Raw genomic sequence first — 22,737 nt, 5'->3', positions numbered from 1 at the left:
GTGTCGTCGATGAAGCAGAAGAAGCTTACTCTTCCGGAACAACTGGTCTAATTATCCTTGCATTTTTTCAGGTGTCTTCGTGTAAATCTTTCGTTTGCCTGTTATGAAATTTGGGTTTTGAATAAGATTATTTTAGTATTTCATTGATATTTGTTGTTCTCTTCAATGTCCCCTCGGCATAATGTCCGATTCAACATGCTCCGTCTTTAATTCACATTTCGAGATCGTATGTGAAAATAATCACTGATCCTACTTAAAATTCCGTCACTGGTCATCATTCTCCTATAGTGACATGAAATGATATAAATCAACTCCATTCTATCGTGGATATTACATGGAATTATCAAACGGAGAACTTCAAGAATTAAAGTTGTTTATGTAATGTTTCAAGCTCTATCAATGAAAATGCTACTGAGTGCTTGATACATAACAAAATAAACTTGGTTTGGCTAATATTGGTTATTATAAACATATTTATAATGTTTAGAGTTACAAGGCTTTTAACAATTAGTTGAATCAAAGTATATTCGAAATTGATATCCAGCAGAATTCAGAATGGATAATCCCGTCTAGATAAAACGACAAAAACATACTTTTGTGTATTGATTCAATATCTGTATTCAACACTTTTGAACAAATTCTCCAAGACATATCAATATAATTCTGCTAACGTTGCTATTTTCAAAATATCAATATTTATTACGAGTCATGAGAGCGGATGGGAGCCTACATAGACCTGTTAATATGTATAGTGAACTGCCTTAGTCCATAAGAAAGGGACACTAGGAATGAGACTCCACACAGGATAACAATCAGGATATACCGGCATATCGCTGAAGTAGAAAATATTCTGGTTAAATGTCCAGCGCTAGTACTGCCATCTAAGTCAGCATGATCAAAGTTATATTCACTTATAAAGCAATTACTGAATGTAGGAAGATCTATTTAAGATAATTTAATCTAAATAAAATCATTGTAACATGACTGGTTCCTAGATGACATTAAACAAATTAATTGCCAGTTCAACATTTCTATCTCGGTTCTCAAAGCACTTATAATAGTGAATTTGGTCAAACATGTTGATTAATTTCATACAAAGTGAGACGTTGAGGGTTTTCTTTTGACATTAATTAATCCGCTTCTGAAATCAAATGACCTTATTAATATAATTTTGAGTTTGTGATCCAAGCTTTCTTAGCTTGGTTTTTCTGTAGCTATTTGCTTACAACCGATTTACACATAAGATTTATATACATGGTCTGTGCTTGCTGGAATGACCAGAACTGCATACTGATCTATTTTTTAATAACGATAAATGCATTTAGCTTCTTGCAACTGCGCCCATCAGACTTTAGAAAGTGGTTTGGATATGTTTGAGTAAGGAATTATCACGTTAAATTTATGGGTCCATTTTGCTGTTTGATAATGGTAAATGAACAAAAACGACGGAGCTGTGTAAAGCTATACCCCTTATGATGGTGAAGCAGCTCCGGAAAAAGGACATATAGAGATACGTTTACCATAACTGTTCCGGCACAATTACAAGCTTCAAGAATTACTGAATGCATGATAAAAACTCTAAAGCCATAGAAATAGCATTGTCACGCTATGTAAGTTTAAGTAGAACATGTTATGAAACTATATTATGTAGTAAAGCCAACCCACTTGATTCCTAATTTCCTTCTGCAACTTTATTGGAATATAACACAAGTGTATATGTGACATACTGATTACTTGTCAGTCATACCCCATATTAAAGCTTGAACAAGAGGAAAATTTTAGACTTTTAATCTGCCTGTCTACAAGAAATGAAGTAATGTTCTTTGAAATCAATACACATGAATGGTTTATTGTTGTTTGGATCACAAAGCGTAGATTCCGGTATAAAAATTCCATCCACAGGCTAAGTTGATGTGAATGTCTGTCCTACCAACTGTCTGTGTAACGAATTGCTCTTGTGAAAATATTTTCCTACACATTTGACTATTTGTTTTTGGGTTGTCATTATTATTCTAGATTAATATTAATTTTGAGTGTTCCATAATAAAGGCTTACTTTGTCTCATTAATACATGAAATAATAATTCCTTATCAGTTAAAGTTTTTTCCTGTTTCTGCAAATGACTGAATTCGCATTTGCGAGAAAATACATGACTCACCTAAAAGTTAATTTATCAAAATCTAACATATAAGAAAGAAAACTTCTTGTTGATTTTTGAAAACTCAGCATTATATATTGTGTCTTTGTACGTTGTACTTACTGAAAATAATATCGTTATGTTTCTTTTAGAGACAGCTAGTAATATTGATCTTACAATATATAATCTCGAATGAAGTGAACTTGATATTAATGTATGGAGGGGTTGATTTAAATACGACGACTTATCAATTTAGATAAAGATGATAAGATGATAATGCTTGCGATATTAAACGATAGAAATGTGATCGAGAAAAAGGTGAGTATTTGTGCATTAGATCTCAATTCATACATACTGTCGAACACTAAACTTGATGCATTTCATTTTTTAATATTCTTAAATGATTGCCAAGTAATGCACATTCGTCTTCTCATCGAAATCAATAAACGCTAACCGATATCAAATTGTCTGGGGAATTTATTTGAAATGTACTTCAGTTAAATATCAAACGCTGGCCGTTGGTTTTAATAATCGTTATCACACGTCTTGTCAATAAAGGTCATTCTTCCTCTCATTTTTCTTGGATAATGTTGAGGTTTGCGAAAAGACAGCCTCCTGAAAGATTGCATTAGACAGACATATGGTCCATTTCCTTTGAATTCTATAATACTTCAGGCGTTTTACCGCTTTTGGGCACGAAACCTTGAAATATTGTCCAAGATGTGGTCCGGTATACCAGTCTGATGTTTGAGTGATGTACGTTAATGGATCTTTCAGTCAAACGTTGTTTTGTGTTTTTGACTACAAGCTTAGAGCGACCGGTGTGAAATCTTTTGTTATAAAGTCTAACTGTATTGTAGATTTACATTATGATCTACTAGCATACTTCAAATGTCTCATTTAATCGGAACAAATAGAAAAGTTGCATCATGTGTCATAATCTACAAACATTAGATATCATTTCTTTCGTCAACCTTAAGCCATAGTTATCCAGTATAAAACGAGCATTGGTATTAGAAGCAGTCATGTCCATTCATTTTCACTCTGTTCATTTAACAAGATCAGTTATTTACCTTGGTATGGACAACTTGTCTGGGGAAGATACCAGCAAGGCGATGACTTACCACATCAATAAAACACTTCGAACTGCTTTTCTATTGCCTTTTAAACGCAGTGTTATTATCGTCATGAATGGGTGTTTACCGTCTGTATGTTGTTATTAAACTTTGCCATCATGTTACTGTATGTCATGTGATTTTCAGTTGATCAGTAATGTACCTGATCGCTAATAGTTCGAATTATGTGGTAGGATCCCGAAATGTAAACTACTTCCGGAGTAGGTCAACTTACTCGCTTGAAATGTTTAAAACACATTACGGTAATTTGCTAGCTCAATTTCAAAAAATGAAAATGGGTTCTCAATTGATATTACTTATCTTAAAACTATCAAGTTACGATTAACTTTGTCGTTACATTTGATCAACCATGGAGGAAGCCCTGCAGTACATTACAGCTCGCGGTTGTTCAACATTTTTTATGGGAAATAGAAAAAGCAATGTTAACATGTCTGAAGGCACGCAAACCTGCAGAGATTTGTAATTATAACAGTTTTATTTTGTCTATGTGAGTTGATAGAGTGATAGTGATGCCATATTCATTAACCACTTTGTTTCAAGCCATCAACAAACGCGCAACATTATATGGGGGAATACGGGTTATATTGAAGAATGTTATATAATCACAATGAAACACCTATAACGTATAATTCATATTGATATCATTCCAACGTTCGTTAAAAAAGGTATCCTTTCAATTTGTTCAGCAGTGTTTATCATTTATACCCGGTGCAATTCAATCATTTTGATTTAATCTCATTTTCCTTTCGCGTGTCAGAGAATGGTTTGAATTACTACAAACAGATTGAAAATCCAGATTGAGGTAGAAATCGACACTTAGCAACATCCAAGCTGTCTTTATCATTGGCTTTGTATTTCATCGCTAGCACTATTATTTTGGTCTTCAAATAAACCCTTAATTCCCATTACACAACATGTATCATAATATGTTTGCCTTAATTTGTTTTACACTGACAAGGTATATATATGATTGTGTGGTAAAACCTGTTATCATCAATTTTTGATTGACAATTCATTGCTCATTCTATGAGTCGGTTTCTAATCTCCAAGTCGTAACTTACATATCTGTACTATTAATGTTGTAACAAATATATTTAAACTGTACCATTAGCGGTAAAATCTTTCTGACAGGCTGTTATAAAACAAAATCACGCCATTTAGCGAAAGATGTTCTAACGGAATAAAGCCTCAACAAAAAAAAACCATCTGAAGCCGTTTGGTTCCATTTTTGTGGTTGTAAATGGTGCCAGTTAACATTTCATTATTATCTGGAACAAAATGCATCTTACAAGAGCACGTTTAAAGAATTGAGATGCAATACAGTTCACAATGCACTTACGACATTAAAAGATAGTTTCGGTTAAATGTACAAAGTGTAAAAATGTATATAACAAACTCAAGATCAGTGAACAGCACATACACGCTACTTTAATTGCTATATCACCTACTCCTACTTATATGAAAAACATCGAGAAAATATCAGCATGTCTTCATAATCATAATTCAAACTCAAATTCCTTAAAACTAGGGCAAAATATTAACAAAAGACAAATTTACACGGAGATTCCTGAACAAGGTATTAGTGAGAATAAGACCACGTGTTCCGAAAGTGTAAGCGCCTTCTCTTTCATCGAAGACACCCGTTATGTATACCTTGGTTTATCCTAGTAAGTAATGTTACGTTATCAAATGAGACCAAGGTATACAACAACAGAACCAAAAGGTAGACTAACGAGCATCAAACACGCCCAGCTTTATATATCGCACCAAGAAATAGAATATTTCTCGATGAGATTACTATGGCGACCATAAAACTTCCATGGGGAGGCTTCGTCCAAGCTTCTGTATCCTTGCTATACTAAGATACATGAATTCATGTTCTGTTTTGGTTGACTGGCAAGAAATGTCGCAATAGGTCTGTTGCCGATGTACAGCTTATAGACAATTACAAAATATACATTCAACAATATATACAAAATGATAAGAAAACAAAAAACACAAATGTATTACATCTACTGTATTTATATCCTCATTCAATTAGGCAAAATTACTCAGAAAAAAACCTTCTGGAAATTATCGTAAACCTCAATAAATTTCAATGTCCCACATAAGCTAAAAGTGCACCGTCTACTAGAAGTTTCAGTTCCACACAAAGTTCCACCATTAGTATTTAGAGAGATTTGTTTTACTTCAAAGTTAAAAATCTGGATTTAAGTCTTTTTGATCACTCAACTCAATCCCGTCACGAAGAGCACATGTCTAAGGACATCCAGGCCCTCCTAGTCACGTTGTCAGCTTCCCGTTAATAGCACACAGCTCTATAAGAATCAAACTCTCCAAGCACGCAGCTCACCAAGCACGCAGTCTCCGAGCACGCAGTTCTCCAAGCACGCAGTCTCCGAGCACACAGCTCTCCAAGCACACAGCTCTCCGAGCACGCAGTCTCCGAGCACACAGCTCTGCAAGCACGCAGTCTCCGAGCACACAGCTTTCCAAGCACGCAGTCTCCGAGCACACTGCTCTCCAAGCACGCATTCTACGAGCACACAGCTCTCCAAGCACGCAGCTACCCGAGCACGCAGTCTCCGAGCACACAGCTTTCCAAGCACGCAGCTCTCGTAGCACGCAGTCTCCGAGCACACAGCTCTCCAAGCACGCAGTCTACGAGCATACAGCTCTACAAGCACACAGCTCTCCAAGCACGCAGTCTCCGAGCACACAGCTCTCCAAACACGCAGTCTACGAGCATACAGCTCTCCAGGCACACAGCTCTCCAAGCACGCAGTCTCCGAGCAAACATCTCTCCAAGCACGCAGTCTCCAAGCACACAGCTCTCCAAGCACGCAGTCTACAAGCACACAGCTCTCCAAGCACGCAGTCTACAAGCACACAGCTCTCCAAGCACGCAATCTCCGAGCACCCAGCTCTCCGAGCACGCAGTCTCCAAGCACACATCCCTCCAAGCACGCAGTCTCCAAGCACGCAGTCTCCGAGCACACATCTCTCCAAGCACGTAGTCTCGAGCACACAGCTCTTCAAGCACACAGTCTCCGAGCACACAGCTTTTCAAGCACGCAGTCTCCGAGCACACTGCTCTCCAAGCACGCAGTCTCCGAGCACACTGCTCTCCAAGCACGCAGTCTACGAGCACACAGCTCTCCAAGCACGCAGTCTCTGAGCACACAACTCTCCAAGCATGCAGTCTCCAAGCACACAGCTCTCCAAGCACGCAGTCTCCGAGCACGCAGACTCCAAGCACACAGCTCTCCAAGCACGCAGTCTACGAGCACACAGCTCGCCAGGCAGGTAGTCTCCGAGCACACTGCTCTCCAAGCACGCAGTCTACGAGCACACAGCTCTCCAAGCACGCAGTCTCCGAGCACGCAGTCTCCAAGCACACAGCTCTCCAAGCACGCAGTCTCCGAGCACACAGCTCTCCAAGCACGTAGTCTCCGAGCACACAGCTCTCCAAGCACACATTCGCCGAGTACACAGTCTCCGAGCACACTGCTCTCCATGCACACAGTCTACGAGCACACAGCTCTCCAAGCACGCAGTCTCCGAGCACACAGCTCTCCAAGCACACAGTCTACGAGCACACGGCTCTCCAAGCACGCAGTCTCCGAGCACACTGCTCTCCAAGCACACAGTCTACGAGCACACAGCTCTCCAAGCACACAGTCTACGAGCACACAGCTCTCCAAGCACACAGTCTACGAGCACACAGCTCTCCAAGCATGCTGCTGTGTACAAATCTCCAAAATTCATGCTAGTAAGTTTTCGAATAATGGTAAGAGCTCGTGAGCATGAGTTAGTTAATATTGAGATAAGATGGCGCTTCTTTTTCACTTCCTTCTCCATTTTTGTGTAATACTTTTTTTCAGCAAGAGTTTGATTGTTCGTGATTTTGGTTGTTTACTCAGAGCTCTACATCCTCTCTAAACTTCAATTTATATGAAGACAGGACATTTGTATCTACTATTTTTTGGCCACTCAGTGGCCGTTTTATAGTGAAAATGCGTATTAAAGTAGCAATATTAATTCATTTTTAATTCCTGCGTTCTGTGTTTCTGAGCTATTGCCGGTGAAAGTGCCGGTAAAAGTGCTGCACTTTTACCAATTTTAATGTATTTTCTCCCCATTAAAGTAATAAAATGACATGTTTGAGGCAGATACACATTTGTTCTTGTATCCCTAGATTATGGCTTACTGTTTCTTCTAGAACTCATCTAATCATTCTGATAACGACATGATTGTTTGATGATTTGACATCGTTTATCGCAGCTTTAAATAATAAAAACACATGTTTAGAGAGTTACAAAAGTAGGACAGGAAATAATAAAATCACACATGTTTAGAGAGTTACAAAAGTAGGACAGGAAATAATAAAAACACATGTTTAGAGAGTTACAAAAGTAGGACAGGAAATAATAAAAACACATGTTTAGAGAGTTACAAAAGTAGGACAGAAAATAATAAAATCACACATGTTTAGAGAGTTACAAAAGTAGGACAGAAAATAATAAAATCACACATGTTTAGAGAGTTACAAAAGTAGGACAGAAAATAATAAAAACACATGTTTAGAGAGTTACAAAAGTAGGACAGGAAATAATAAAAACACATGTTTAGAGAGTTACAAAAGTAGGACAGGAAATAATAAAAACACATGTTTAGAGAGTTACAAAAGTAGGACAGAAAATAATAAAATCACACATGTTTAGAGAGTTACAAAAGTAGGACAGGAAATAATAAAAACACATGTTTAGAGAGTTACAAAAGTAGGACAGAAAATAATAAAATCACACATGTTTAGAGAGTTACAAAAGTAGGACAGGAAATAATAAAAACACATGTTTAGAGAGTTACAAAAGTAGGACAGGAAATAATAAAAACACATGTTTAGAGAGTTACAAAAGTAGGACAGAAAATAATAAAAACACATGTTTAGAGAGTTACAAAAGTAGGACAGGAAATAATAAAAACACACATGTTTAGAGAGTTACAAAAGTAGGACAAAATTGCATGTAAACATGTAATAATAAAATTGTATTGTGTCAAGTGATTTCCATGCAAAAAGGTGATTAAACAACCAATTGAACTATATGACAGCAACATTAAATAGCATAGGGGCAGATTCACTCTGATGTCATTACTCCAAAAACATTGTTAATCTTATGGGCAGATTACCTCTGATGTCTTAAGTCAAAACCATTTTACGTCGTATGGGCAGATTCACTCTGATGTCTTTACTCCAAAACATTGTTAATCTAACGGGCAGATTCACCATGATGACGTTAATACAATACATTGCACATCGATGTCGTGGAGTTTTAAAAAACACCACGTGCAGTGCAAAAACTGCTGTTACCGTCTTCATTAATGACTTTCGCCATAAGAGCAAGTCCAAAAGGTGAGTCAAATTGGTTATCATTATGATTTAGATGTTGTGGTGATCACATTATCATTTATTTAACGGTACAGCAGATATCTGGGATTTTGTTATCATATTACATGTTTTGTCTAAGGTTGACGATAGGCTGATCAAAAGGCTATAATTTTACTCTATATGATTGAATTCTTTCATATCGAATTATTGGACTGCTGTACCTCTCCGTCTAGATGTTGATTTTTCTCTTGTTCACTTTGGATTTTCCTTAGTCACCTCATAGACTTCAAAATTTAGGCCCTAAGCATCACTGACGAACTCTAGAAGGACGAAACAGCGGAATAATGCAGTTTAATTCATTATTTGGCTCTGCTGTATTTCAATCTAATTAATGAAAAGGTACTATTCACTTGTGTATCTTTCGTACAATCTATCATATGAAGGTTGTTATTCGGAGGTTGTGAGGACGTCAAACGTCGCTTAACAAACTTTCTTCATCAAATTATGAAGAGCTTGCGTTACGAGTCACACAATACTAAAAACTTATGACACAATTCGTTAAGTACAGTTGTGCGCGCACGGTGTCTGCATGATGTACGCATTATGTCTGTATGATGTGTGCACGATGTACACAATATGGGAAAACTGGACGAAATTAACTATCGCACATATGGTGCGCACGTTACACGTTCTATCGGGAGTGATATAGATGACATACAAATAAGTATGAGATATGGTTTATGTTTGTTTTAGATAGTTAGGAAAGTAAAGAACACTTTTCCTCAACAACCGATTGCATTGATTACATGAAAACAAGTTCTAATACAGAAGATATTTCTTACACTAATACATATTACAATTCATTTGAAAAGAAATATCTTAATCACAGATTCCAGCATAAATAAAGCCCCAAATTTAATCCAGCAAAATTTTATTTATAAATATGTGCTGATGAATTTGATTAAGATGAAACTAGATATATCAGTCCTTAATGAAAATCCTTTTTAGCTGTCTATTCTATTTACACGAGTACAGCAGCACTAAGTGGAAGTCTCCGGCTTCAACATAATACGTTACTATGTCGCAACAATTAATTATATAATGTGTAAACGGACGTATCGTAGAAATATCAGGCATTATAACGTCTCAAGAGGGGCCTATCTCATTGGTAGTCTAAATACAGCCTGGCTAAAACTCGATATTATTTCCTTCGTCTTGTTCAAACCCATTTCATTTATCGTAACAATTCCTAAACAGACACAACACTATAGTATGTTGTTTTGTCTAAACGTACACTGAATTCAGAATATTTGGTTCGGGATTCAGAAAAAAAATTGAACAACGTCCTGAGCCTTTTAATAAGTATCCGAGAAATGCCAAACAGACAGACTTGTGTTTCAGATGCCTTGTATCATCGGTACTATCTAGCGATCACCATCGTTTACAGTCTGGCAGAAAATACAGACAAAATGAAAGAATACATTTCCCTTGGCTTCTGTGTCTCTTCCTGGAAACATCCTATAAGGTGTATTCCAATACAGTCGTATATGCCTGCTAATGGAAGGGCCTGCACAACGAGACACAACTTGAAACGATACTACATAAAATTATAATGATCACATAAGAAAACATATTTCTTATTGCAGCTTGAGACACGATAGATATTTCTAATTCGTCAATGTGTCTATCAGTTACGTGTAAAGTCGTAGAATTAGAAGTGTTTTTTAACCAATTTACACTTTTTTACGTCTCCAGTTGTTAATGATGTGTTCGATTTTCAGTTATAGTTAGCATTCTGCTATCAAATTACAAAGAGAATATGTTTCATTTATGTATTTTACTTTTTCCCACCTTTCCTTTATGACATTGAAAACGCAGCTCTAACTCCTGTGTGATCTACTGACATTTCTCCGCCGGACAACATAGTACCTGACGTTGGACACGAATTTTCAAATAACTTACAGTAAGTAAATAAAACACTGATAGTTCAATTCAGGTTGGTCAGGATCTATGTAATGAAAGTTTCATCATATTTCACATTTTTAACGACGTGATAGAAATATTATCAACACAGCGGTCACAAAATGGCGAAGTGTTGATGGATTGAAGAAGGTGGAGATCAGTATACCAATATATCACCTAACAGATAATGTCTAACGGTCTGTAGGTCTTATCCAATCATCATCGCTATCAGGAAATAATCTAGATTGTCTGTAAGTCGTGTGGAACGTGCAAACAAGGGATGACACGACCAGCTATGAAAATATGTTAATCTGATAAGTCAAAAGTGAGTGAAAAATATCAAATGTCACTTATTTTTCTTCCTAGTAACCTCGTATTTCACTGCCAGTAAGAGAAATAAATAGTACTTCAAACAACACCGTGCGATTTGTATGACAATTTTGAAGTGGGTTGATAATTATCACAAACAACTATTTATATTTGACGTATATAACTAATAGAACAATACATCGTTTGCCAAGTAAACCACATCGCTACGCGCTGTTTCTGTATTTGGTACTTTAAGAAACACGGGAAAATTGATTGGCAAGACACAATAGCTGTCTTAGACATTCTATAGTATAGGTTTTTGTATCACTTCTCTGTCACGTTCACGTAGACGTATTAATGTGTCATTCGGCTCTGCTGATAGAGCACGCTGCTGGTGTCCGATAGAAGGAACCGCTGATGTCACAGGTCACAATAATGAGCACCGCACAAACACATTGCACCATAGTTGTGATAACGAATGAAGACAACGTGATAAATCGGGATCTAATTATCGATAGGTTTATACTAATGCAATAAGTGAGAGACCTGTTGGAGACATAATGTTAATACAATGACGATTCCGTAAAGAATGACGGTCGGATATCCTTTTCTGACTAAAATAATGAGAAATTCTGTTCTCTGTTGTCAATCGTTAGGTCAGAAACGATGATGTATAGGCGCTGTTCCCGATCGCAAACTAGAGTATGGCGTTAATAAAGTGAATTCGCTGTCTGAAAAATGATGTCATGACATTAGATACATCTCTGATATAAATGTGTTCCCCAGAAGGGTCACTAAATGAACTTGTTTTCTCTTATAACGTCTAGAATTTACAACGTTGTCATTTTTAATTACAAATACTTCAAGCATGAAAAATGAATTAATTAATAAGCTCGTGTTTGTCAGATCCATCACAATATTGTTTGAAGACAAATAAGAAAAGAGGCAGATTCTCTCAAAAACGCTTCTAAATAATGGATGTTATTGTTGAAATATTATAAGGAACTCTCTCAGGAATCGGAAGTTTCCGTCTATGCTGCATTAAATAGATGAAGATATCTAGCTGACTCTCTGTAAAACTTCTATATTCAAGATCTATCCTTTTTGTATATGTTCTGTTTTCTTGATCTCTCTTGGCACTCTTTCTGTCTTGTTCTCCTCATGTGATATTTGTCGTTGCGTGAAGGTTAATTTTTTAAACAAAGCAATCCTATTAATATTTCCTTGTTGACTAGGTAATGCTTTATCATACAGAAATTTGGGAAGGTAAAAAATACTGACATCACCTATGTATGGAGTTTTAGACTCCCTGCTTTGAAACATGTTGAAGTATTTGTTTGTCCTAGTGATTTAGAAGGAATGCTACATTTTGAAATTTGAAATTTTTAACAGATAAAAGAAGAAAGCATAATTTATTTCGTATTTATCCTCGTTAGGAAGATGTATGCACTTGAGGTTGGAAATTTATGTCTGTGAAGTAGGCAATACATTTGAAAACGTGTATATATCGTTTGTTTTAAAACAATTAAAGTTTGCAACATTTAGTTGAGTTATAATGCTTTCTGATGGAAAAGACCTCTATCTTGTTGTCTCAATATAAAGAGCCACTTCACAGCATATATGTAGACAATGAAGTGCATGCTATTTAGCGAATGTATATATAAGTGTGATATCCCTAGAACCACTTAGGAATAATTAGGAATTAAAGGACGTGTTAGTTTTACGAGATCTTTATTTCTATAAAACACTACACAACAAATACCGCCTTTACAAATAATTACAACGGTGCCACCTACGGGAATCTATGCTCAGATGGTGGTTACGTAAATCAAGTTCATCCAGATGTCCTATAACTTACTACATGTTAATATATCATATCTTGGAAGTCAAGATTACGTCGTAGAAATCTTAATCAACATTTCCTTAATGCTTACATACTACAAACTGTAAATACTTTTGGTTAAGGTTAGCCTATTTAGAGTACACACGGATTTTGTTTTGTTTTACGGAACTTCCCAAACTTTTGTTTGTGAATTTGCTATATGTTGAATGTGATTGGTATGACATAATCCCCTGCTTGTTTATACATGTAAACTTGCTTCTAGATCCAGTCAAACCAAATCGAATGCTGTACCTTGTGATAAAAGGTACATTCTAGTTAAGACCAGTTACCGTTCCTGAGTGCATGGTCGTGGTCATTTTAAATACATAGTGACTCTACGGTGGGTGGCTAAATCTTGTAACAGGGTTTTAGAAGATCCCAAAATGCTGTTAACATGAGTGTTTTGAATTTGTATTTTACAACATTAACGGATGGCAGTAAAACCTTATGAAATTAAAAAATTGAATAGATTGGTTTGAATCATGTATTTAATATAAAGCACACAATAACTCATTTCAATACAAATAGACTCGGAGACAGTAAAGACAAGTGATGATCTGGTACCCATCGTACTGTTGTTTAATCTCTCTATATACCTATATAATAAACATAAGCTAGATGACGATTCGTATACGATCGACAGAGTAAGTAATTAGTTTCCGTGATTATTTGGCAGTCTCCGTGAACACATTGATCCGTAACATTATCACACACATATTGCTTCACATTAAAGCACGGTCGTGTACAAAACGGGAATCCGACATTCTACCAGGAGAAACTTCCTTTAAGAAAGAGTGGCGAATGTTATGAATATGGTTGCAAAAACATTCATCATCAAAACGAGGCTGATAGAATATCTCTTTCCCTAAAGATAGCTAGATTATAGTGTTGTCCTAAATTTACCACTCCTGGCCAGAACAAGAAAGTAACAAATTAAGGTATTCCGTCTCGGACCTCAGTGCCAGGATTACTAGGGTACATTGAAGTTCTCTGACGGACGTAATGTTGAGCTGATGAATGCATTGACCTGTATAAGATGACATAATGTGTGTGGGTTTTTTTTTAAGTAAATGTTCTTTTCACATCAGACGCCTGGTGAAGCTAGTACAATCTTACAGAGAAGTGCTCTTGTCTGCGCGTAATTACGTTACAACGTCAAAAGTGATCAGTCCTGCAACAGGCATAGGCAGTGGCATTAACCATATGTTGTCGTTAATTTCTAAAGAGATAAACAATGATTGTAAATCAGAAATGTAGATACAAAAGAAGTACAATAGAATTATGATAATGTATTTAACTCTTTATAAGGCATTTTGAGACAGGGTTTCTTATACTTCAAAACAGATAACATATCTATGATGTTCTCAAAACGAGGTTTTCGCGAAGAACCCGAAAAACATACTTTCAAGTAACGTAAAAACATAAAAGCTATCTAGTTTGATATATATAAGCTATTGGTGCTTTCGAGCCGATTATGGCTGTTCAAAGCCACCGGTCAGTTTGGTGATACACTGAGTGAATTTATGTTAATGATATATAACGTCCGAAGAATGATAATAAGACGCTTAGTGATGTTACCATGGTGATATAGGAATAAACAATCGGACAGGTAAGCAGATTTTGATTACGATTACGTCGGTGATATATAACGCTTACAGCCCGATATGTATATTGTGATTGATTACAGGATGGTACTTCATTAAGAAAACTAATTTCATTAAATCAATTTATGATACAGCTTGAATGGTGTTTATGTTGGAGTTTCAAACAAAAGTCTGCCATTATATTTGAACCTGATAGTAAAACAAACGCGTCTCATTAATTTCTCGGTCGATTACAAAATAAACTATTTTGACAATATGAAATCTGTCAAATTAACACACAACTGTCATGATTAATTTTTTATTGTTCGCTTTTCATGACAAATCGTGTTCAGCTTGTTCTGCGAGAGTGTGTAATCAGCATGCTACCTCTATCAATAACTCATCCTAAGCCCCGCCATCGCTTCTTTGTCATCGCCTCATCCAATCTTAATTACTTTGGAGCAATTAATTTCTAGATTCCAGCCTGACCTACTTGCAATTACTTTGCTCATTTTCTGAACCATTTTCTTGTTGAAGTGCTTTATAATTTCTCTGGAGTGAATTCACCTTATGATACCATTATATGTTAAGTGTGTACTATTGTTTCCATGTGTGTTACAACACAGAATAAGGCAGAGACTAGTAATGGAGCGGAATGGGTGCACGTGCATTTCTTCTACTAAACAGGTTTCCTGTGATTATACCTAAGGCAATACGTTATTTTCCGACGGTCTAAGCCCTGACGAGCGTTTAATCAATCCACGTATATACGGTTGTCAATAGGTTTAGCATTTAGTATTGAACTAGCACTAATTTGGTATCAGGTCTATGCTGTTAACTTAATGCATGTATATATGACAGGTGGTGACATTATATATATAATGCTAAGTCTTTCGAATCTCTGCGTTTCTGATATTCATGTTCATTTCACTATGTTCTAAAGTCATAACAGCTTTGATGTGGTTCCGCCTTAGTGTATCAAACTGTACAATATCACTTTTAAGTATCATACATGTATTACTTATCAGCGCTTGGTTGCCAAAGTTATACCGTTGAAATTGAAACTGTTTATTGCATAGACATTAGCTGACAATAAAATAGGGTTATTTGATTGGTAATATCGTATGAAACAGATATGTTTATCAGCTTTAACAAAATAAGAAATATCTGCAGTGATGATCAAGCATTTCTACGGATTTTTGCTGTTTTGACCAAGCAGGGCGTTGCATTCTTGTCACTGTATTGACAAATAGATAGAGAGTTGAATAAGTTTGTTGTTACCATCAAATCTTTTCCGGGTGCATTTATTTACTTACTGATATATATTTTTTAAAAATCATAAACGACCGTCACCAGATAACAGCATGTAAAACGACCAATTCAAATTGGAGTCGTCAAATATCTGCTCTAATACTTTCCGTGTTTTGGATACTGGGTTGGATCTGCTTTCTTTGTTTTTGTGCATTACACAAAAATAATGATAAAATAAAGTAATAGAAAGAAAACTTATGATTCCCCTTTAATATTTATGTATATAGATAATAAACACATATAAAAAGAACGGCAAATTCAAACTGGCATCAATGAAAAGTGTGAAAAACACAATATTGCATCAATGAAAATTAGAAACGTTTCCATTTAACTCGAGGAAATATATGTTTTATATTAATAAACAAAGAATATCTGCAATTGCTTCTGTTTTCACCCATAGTATTGATCACGACCACGGTATTGATCACGACCACAGTATTGATCACGACCACGGTATTGATCACGACCACGGTATTGATCACGACCACGGTATTGATCACGACCACAGTATTAATGACTACCATAGTATTGATCACGACCACAGTATTAATGACTACCATAGTATTGATCACGACCACGGTATTAATGACTACCATAGTATTGATCACGACCACGGTATTGATCACGACCACGGTATTGATCACGACCACGGTATTGATCACGACCACAGTATTAATGACTACCATAGTATTGATCACGACCACGGTATTAATCACGACCACGGTATTGATCACGACCATAGTATTGATCACGACCACGGTATTGATCACGACCACGGTATTGATCACGACCACGGTATTAATCACGACCACGGTATTGATCACGACCACGGTATTGATCACGACCACAGTATTGATCACAGTATTGATCACGACCACAGTATTGATCACGACAATAGTATTGATCACGACCACAGTATTGATCACGACCATAGTATTGATCACGACCACAGTATTGATCACGACCATAGTATTGGTTTATCTGCAGGTATACCGATGTATTGAGATGTCTGATAAAGAAAAAAGAAAAATTTGTTAGGCCAAGATTGAAAGAGAAAGCCATCCAGAATGAAATTGATAATACAACACTTAGCTCAGAATAGGTATATAATTCTTTTGAAGTTATTCGCCTATTGGTTTTATTGCTGAACAACATCCTATAAATGTACATTAGAACCACGACAAGTTATCATCACACACACCTTGTTAATCTAAGATGTAAATCTCCTTGGTGTTATTTCATAAATTTTATACGTCTATAATCGTGTTGCTATCATCAAGATATAACACATCTATCATTCAAGGTGCTTCTTTCTCTTAGTTCTAAGAGAAAGAAATTTAATACTGGGGAGCAATCATTATCTAATTTCATATCCAACTTAGTAATGTGTCAAACCAAATGTTTGTCAACACACTTATTTCTATCTATCATCTGGACGATACTTATGACTGAGATAGCTTGATTTCTTAAATATCCGTTGTACACGAGAGATAAGATCTGGAAATGTATGATAATGCTGTCTACAGTTTGTACGGAATGACATACACAGCGCTCAACAACGTACCTGAAATAGGCATGTATACTAAATAACCGACACATAACAATGAAGTATATATATATCTTGTTTTATTTCTATTTTCTGGTCGTTTTATAAACCTATTATCGCACAACTCCATTTGTAACACACAAATTCTGGCACCGTGTTTTAGATGGCACTGATAGGATTCCATACATATGGAAACTTTTACGATAAGAAACATTGAGTGAAGCCCCGTTAAAGTTCTTATTGATGATCTACATTTAAAAATGTTCGTGTCACTGTTTCTCTTCGCCATACTCTCAACAGCAGCATCGTCCAGGACTCCCCTGCCATCGCAAATACGGGAAGACATCGATAAGTATAGCATTGAAAAAATATGTGAGAACGGAGCCATGAGTGATGCCAAAAGACTCATCGATCGTGTAAAGGAAGTAGAGGATAAGCGAGACAGAGACATGCAGTGGTTTGTCTCACATATAAAGGAAGTAGAGGAGAAGCGAGACAGAGACATGCAGTGGTTTGTCTCACATATAAAGGAAGTAGAGCAGAAGCGAGACAGAGACATGCAGTGGTTTGTCTCAAGTATAAAGGAAGTAGAGGATAAGCGCGCAAATGACGTGAGAGTCTTCAACAAACGAATACAGGAAGTCAGGAAGCTTCATGCTGAAGAGATGCAAGTATTTTTGCAAAGACTACAGGAAGGGTCACATATACGCACCCATGACAAGGAGGCTTTTGCCATGCGTAAACTAGATGCTGATAATAGACATGCAGATGCTGCTGTAACCCATTCTAGTGGATTGCCAGATCTATATAAAATAGTCACCGAAGGCGACGCTAAAATTACTACCAATCACAACGAAGTCCATGGATTTAACGATACATTGGGAACAATAAGTGTTTCATTGTCTAATCAGAGAGATGAGAATAAGCGTAGAAACACAAACAGTGTTTGGGAAGATAACCAAGAAAAGGATAACACAAGACTTAAGAATGGAAACCATAAAGAAATACATGATTCGAATGAGAGACAGATCGATTTGGACATCAATGTTAGCCGAAGGGAGCTTGCTTCTCCTGGAAGACGTGTAGGTATGGTAACGCTCTTAAATACTTATTTACAATCCTTAAAAACACTGAATAGGAAATAATAGAGAAAAGATTATATGTTTACCACGTGTGTATTTGCTTAAGAGGCATTTAATGCGAAGGTACCCATGCAGAATTGGCATTTATTTTCAAGCCAGCTCCTCTTCTACCGCGAGGTCACAAAACGAGACACATAAGTTATCGGTATATACAAACGGTCATGAATTATTCTCCATTGCATGTCAGTATAATTTGACCGGGTGGGTTTGAGCAGAGTGTAGCGATCCATCCTGGAAGAGGTTATCATTTGTGTTCAGGTTATGAATTTTGATTGTGAAGGCGCTACTACAGTGCCGGTCAGCAGTCTCCTCTATCATCTGCAAACATATTAACAGTCTGCCATGATATTTTTTGGATTGGGTGAACAACTTTATACAGTATCCTAGTAAGTTCTTCTTATCATCACAATACTTCGATGATAATAGTTGTTTCGTGAAATGTAATTACTATTAAAGATATAATCGCCGATTGCTTATACAGTTTCTATTTATTCACAGTTTCTCTTAGTGGTGTTGCCTTCCACGCAGTGCTCGCGAACGAATTAGTTAACCCGGCCGCGAAACACATCATACAATTCCAGGACATAAAACTGAACATCGGTGGCAATTATCACCCCACAACCGGCGTGTTTACCTGTTCGCAACCCGGGATCTATGTGTTTTCCTGGTGTTTACGAATCAATTACGGTCCTGTCCATGGTGTAAATTCAGAAATTGTCCGTAACGGTGTCGGCTTCGGGAGAAGTTCAGTTGGAAGTGGGGGCAGTGACGATAAGTTTTCTCAGGGGTCCTCCACTGCAGCGATACAGCTGGATCAAGGCGATGAGGTGTGGGTTCGTGTTCACTCTACCTTTGCGGGAACAAACATAGAACCAACCTATTCGATGTTCACCGGCTTTCTCGTACGCTACTAGACAGAATACAGCTGTGCTGTACTAAATATTTAAACATTTGTTATTAAAAAGAGTCTTGTATACGTTAATAATGAATTGTTGTGAAGCCCATTCATACAACGAATTCAGAATATATAATAAAGACAGGACTGATATCATATTGACCGTTATATATAAGGGTGTTCACCTGCGGAAATAAGTTGGGAACTTCGACATGGAAAATACTACATTCGACTGAAGTATAACTTATAACTTATCAATAGACCAAAGGTTGGTATCTTTAGGTTGATGAATGGTAAAAAGAATAAGAATAATTATCATAATAGCTGGTACCTACCTTTCATGGTAGCAAGAGGTAAAAAATGTACCTGTTGATTTCCGTCACAAGATGTAATAGGGAAACCCAAATGGGAATATTTTTTTTCTTCTTTCCAAACCGATCATTTATCCTCGAGACTACCTCGAGTTTTGTCTTTGATTCCGCGTTTGTCTCTGTTTGGAAAACTATAGGGGTCTGCTGCTTTTCGAATTTGTTGCCGTCACCATTGTGTTTTTTATAATCATCGAAAGTAAATTAATGAACTTTTAGGAAAGAGCACAAATTTGGAAGGCGATGGGCGACTGCAGTACGTTGTATTTGTTCAGTGATTCCATTTGCTTTCGTCAGATTTATTTTCTATTTTAGAAGTTTGAACGGCACGTCAATATATCATTGGAAGTATTTACCGGGAGCTATACATGTGAGTTGAACCAATTACAGAGTGAGGATGTTCTATGTGTTAGGCGTTAAAACGTTTTCAGTTTAGTAGTATTGTCCATAAGGTCTATTTAGTGTTTCTTCTCAAAATAGCCTTATTATGAGGTAAAACAAATTAAACTAGAACCAACCCACGTTACTTTTGTGCAATAAACACCAGGAAAATACCAACATGTCAACATTAACTCAAATGTCGTAAAAACAGGACAAATTATGAACAAAAGAAAGATTTACAAAAAAAAAACCCGAAAAAAAGTACAAGGAGAAAAGGATCATGTGTTCCGGAAGAGTAAATGTCTTCTGCTTCATCGACGACAACCGCCATTTAAACCATAGTCAATCGGTAAGTAATGTCACTTTCTCAAATGAGAAATAGATATAAAACAATGGAACCAACAAACAAACTAACGAGCATCAAACACGTCCAGCATCATATCGTACAACGAAATAGAATAGTTCTCGATGCGATCACTATGACGACCATAATGTCCCAACCTGCATCTTTTGAAACCCTGTATTACGAGTTTGTCCATCAGTTGATGACTTCTTGCTCGAAAATCCTAATAAGGATTCATCGAATATCTAATCAAATGCGACATGCAGACACCGTAGGTTGGAGATGGAAAGATTCAGAAAAGTTCACAATCGGTAAATTAAAATAATAACGTTTATCATACAGCTTGGTGGAAAGCTGTCCATGTTGGTTTCGTTGTAAGAAAAGATCGAGATAAGCAGCTGATATAGAAGTGTGTGTTTGATTTCCAATTCTGGTGGATATATACGATGAGCGTGGTCAATACATTTTCGGTTCTTATAAAAGAAATGTTTTAGAAGAAGGTGTTGAAGATCGGTCAAAAGCTTTTTTGAGTACCTCGAAATCCACATACCCTTAATTCCTATTCTAGAGTTAACAGCATCGCAATTAACCTGTTATCCAGATTTGATGGTACATTGAATAGTGTTTGTTAGTGTTGACAAAGGCTTGGTTGAACAGCTAGACGATTTAGCAATAAACCGTTGTTCATATGGATTCCTGTTAAGTTTAGGGATCCAATATAAACGGAGGAGGTCAGTATCCTAGTCATCAATAAACATTCTAAATGATTGCAATACTGAAGCATGATTAACATTTCACTTTTTGAAAGATTGCATAATGTATTGGTGGGATTTCCTTTCTCTTCTGTTTATAAACATGAAATGTTATAATGTTTGCAGACAAAGATCAAGTTATTGGACGCCTTATCTTCAGGCACAATAGCATACCTGTCTGGCAAATTTTGTAAGATGTATAGCAGCAAGTTATTTAACGAATAATGGACAGAATGGACTTCACTATCTCAGAAAGTGAATCTAACACAGCATGTTCTCGTTCCATCCATTTTCTTGCATAGTTCTGAACAGAATCCATGTTTTTGCTGGAAAAATTACCTTCGCTGTTGTTTTCTATTACAGTGTAGACGTATATGAATATGCAGCATACTTTAAGTTCCAGATGATTTGGATGAAAAATTTTGTTATTTTAATATGTTATGTATGTTCTTTTGACTGTGACGTCATTCTAGACCCTTGTTTCAAAATTGAGGACCTCAGCATCACTAGCGAGACCTAGAAGGACGGATTTGACACTATTGTATCAATTCTAAGTTTGAAAAGGTATCAAAAGGTGCTGTTCATTTTTTACAATCTGTGTACATTTTCCCGTACCACTGAAGACTTGTCATCGAGAAGATATGTCCAAAGGGAGGCGACTCTTATTGTAGTGGAAGACCACAGAGTAACGCGTGAAGGACAGCACGGTTACCGTTCACCGAGGCTGTGAACAACGGCGAGGAAAATGTAGTATTCCAACAAGCCATCTTTTTTTTTATTTCTGCCTCTACTGACAAGGACAAAAAATACAAAAACTGAACAAAATGCTGAACAATATTGATTTGACTGCTAGTCCCTGTTGTGAATGTATGAATTTGGATTTGTTTAGAAAATTAGTTAAAAAACATTTAATCGAGATGTAATTTTACAAAACATTTTTCTTATATATCAACATTTTTATTTGATGAAACTTTGGTACAACAGTCGTAGATAAAATGATATACGGGCACCTGCCGAGCTGCACGGCTTTCTCCGGAGTGCTCCAGTTTTGACCCACGCAATCCCCCACGAACGCTTCCACCATATCAAGAAGATAGAATGACATAATTTACTTAATTATCGCACAAGATGTAATTATTTTTTCACATCAAAGGAATACTCAATCTAATAATCTCTCCTTGACACCGTCTTTCATATATCCAAGGAACATTATTATCATATCGTCTTTTTAAAGACATTTGTAAACATATGTTAGGTAGTGAAAAAAAATGTTCACGTCTCTATTACGTATATGTACATCATTATCTGATTTGTGGAACATATCAGTATCTACTAAAATATCAGTCATTTTGCTTTGTTTAGATTCCTGGTGATCTCTCGGTAATTAAGATTTATTGAGAAGAAGATATTTCAAGTGTAAATCTTGTGAAATATTAATTACCTTCAGCTTTCATGATTTAAAAATTTTCAAATGAATTTTTAGATAACAAATGTTCAGCACGTATGCTTAGTACAATTCTATATCAAAAATATATCAATAATATTAACACGTTTCTATAATGTAGCATTACATACACATAACACCAGTCTTCTGATCACTA

General features: G+C 36.4%; 3 protein-coding genes across 3 annotated transcripts; 2 read left to right on the top strand and 1 right to left on the bottom strand.

Annotated features, from left to right (window-relative positions):
• The first annotated feature begins 5,072 nt into the window (after window positions 1–5,072).
• LOC132559402 (sialidase-like) lies at window positions 5,073–6,290 on the top strand. Its single transcript, XM_060224013.1, has 2 exons — window positions 5,073–5,117; window positions 5,622–6,290. The coding sequence occupies exons 1-2, from the start codon at window positions 5,073–5,075 to the stop codon at window positions 6,288–6,290; spliced, it is 714 nt and encodes a 237-aa protein (XP_060079996.1).
• An 18-nt stretch (window positions 6,291–6,308) lies between these two features.
• Window positions 6,309–6,791, bottom strand: LOC132559401 (keratin-associated protein 4-7-like). Its single transcript, XM_060224012.1, has one exon. The coding sequence runs from the start codon at window positions 6,789–6,791 to the stop codon at window positions 6,309–6,311; it is 483 nt and encodes a 160-aa protein (XP_060079995.1).
• A 10,724-nt stretch (window positions 6,792–17,515) lies between these two features.
• LOC132559400 (multimerin-2-like) lies at window positions 17,516–19,311 on the top strand. Its single transcript, XM_060224011.1, has 2 exons — window positions 17,516–18,341; window positions 18,896–19,311. Exons 1-2 carry the CDS (start codon window positions 17,516–17,518, stop codon window positions 19,309–19,311), a joined length of 1,242 nt encoding a protein of 413 aa, XP_060079994.1.
• The last annotated feature ends 3,426 nt before the right edge of the window (window positions 19,312–22,737 follow it).

Source organism: Ylistrum balloti, unplaced genomic scaffold (assembly GCF_031769215.1).
Source record: "Ylistrum balloti isolate Yb309-2 unplaced genomic scaffold, AGI_CSIRO_Ybal_v1 Utg370906, whole genome shotgun sequence".
Lineage (NCBI taxonomy): Eukaryota > Metazoa > Mollusca > Bivalvia > Pectinida > Pectinidae > Ylistrum > Ylistrum balloti.
This window is presented reverse-complemented; position numbering and strand designations above follow the sequence as displayed.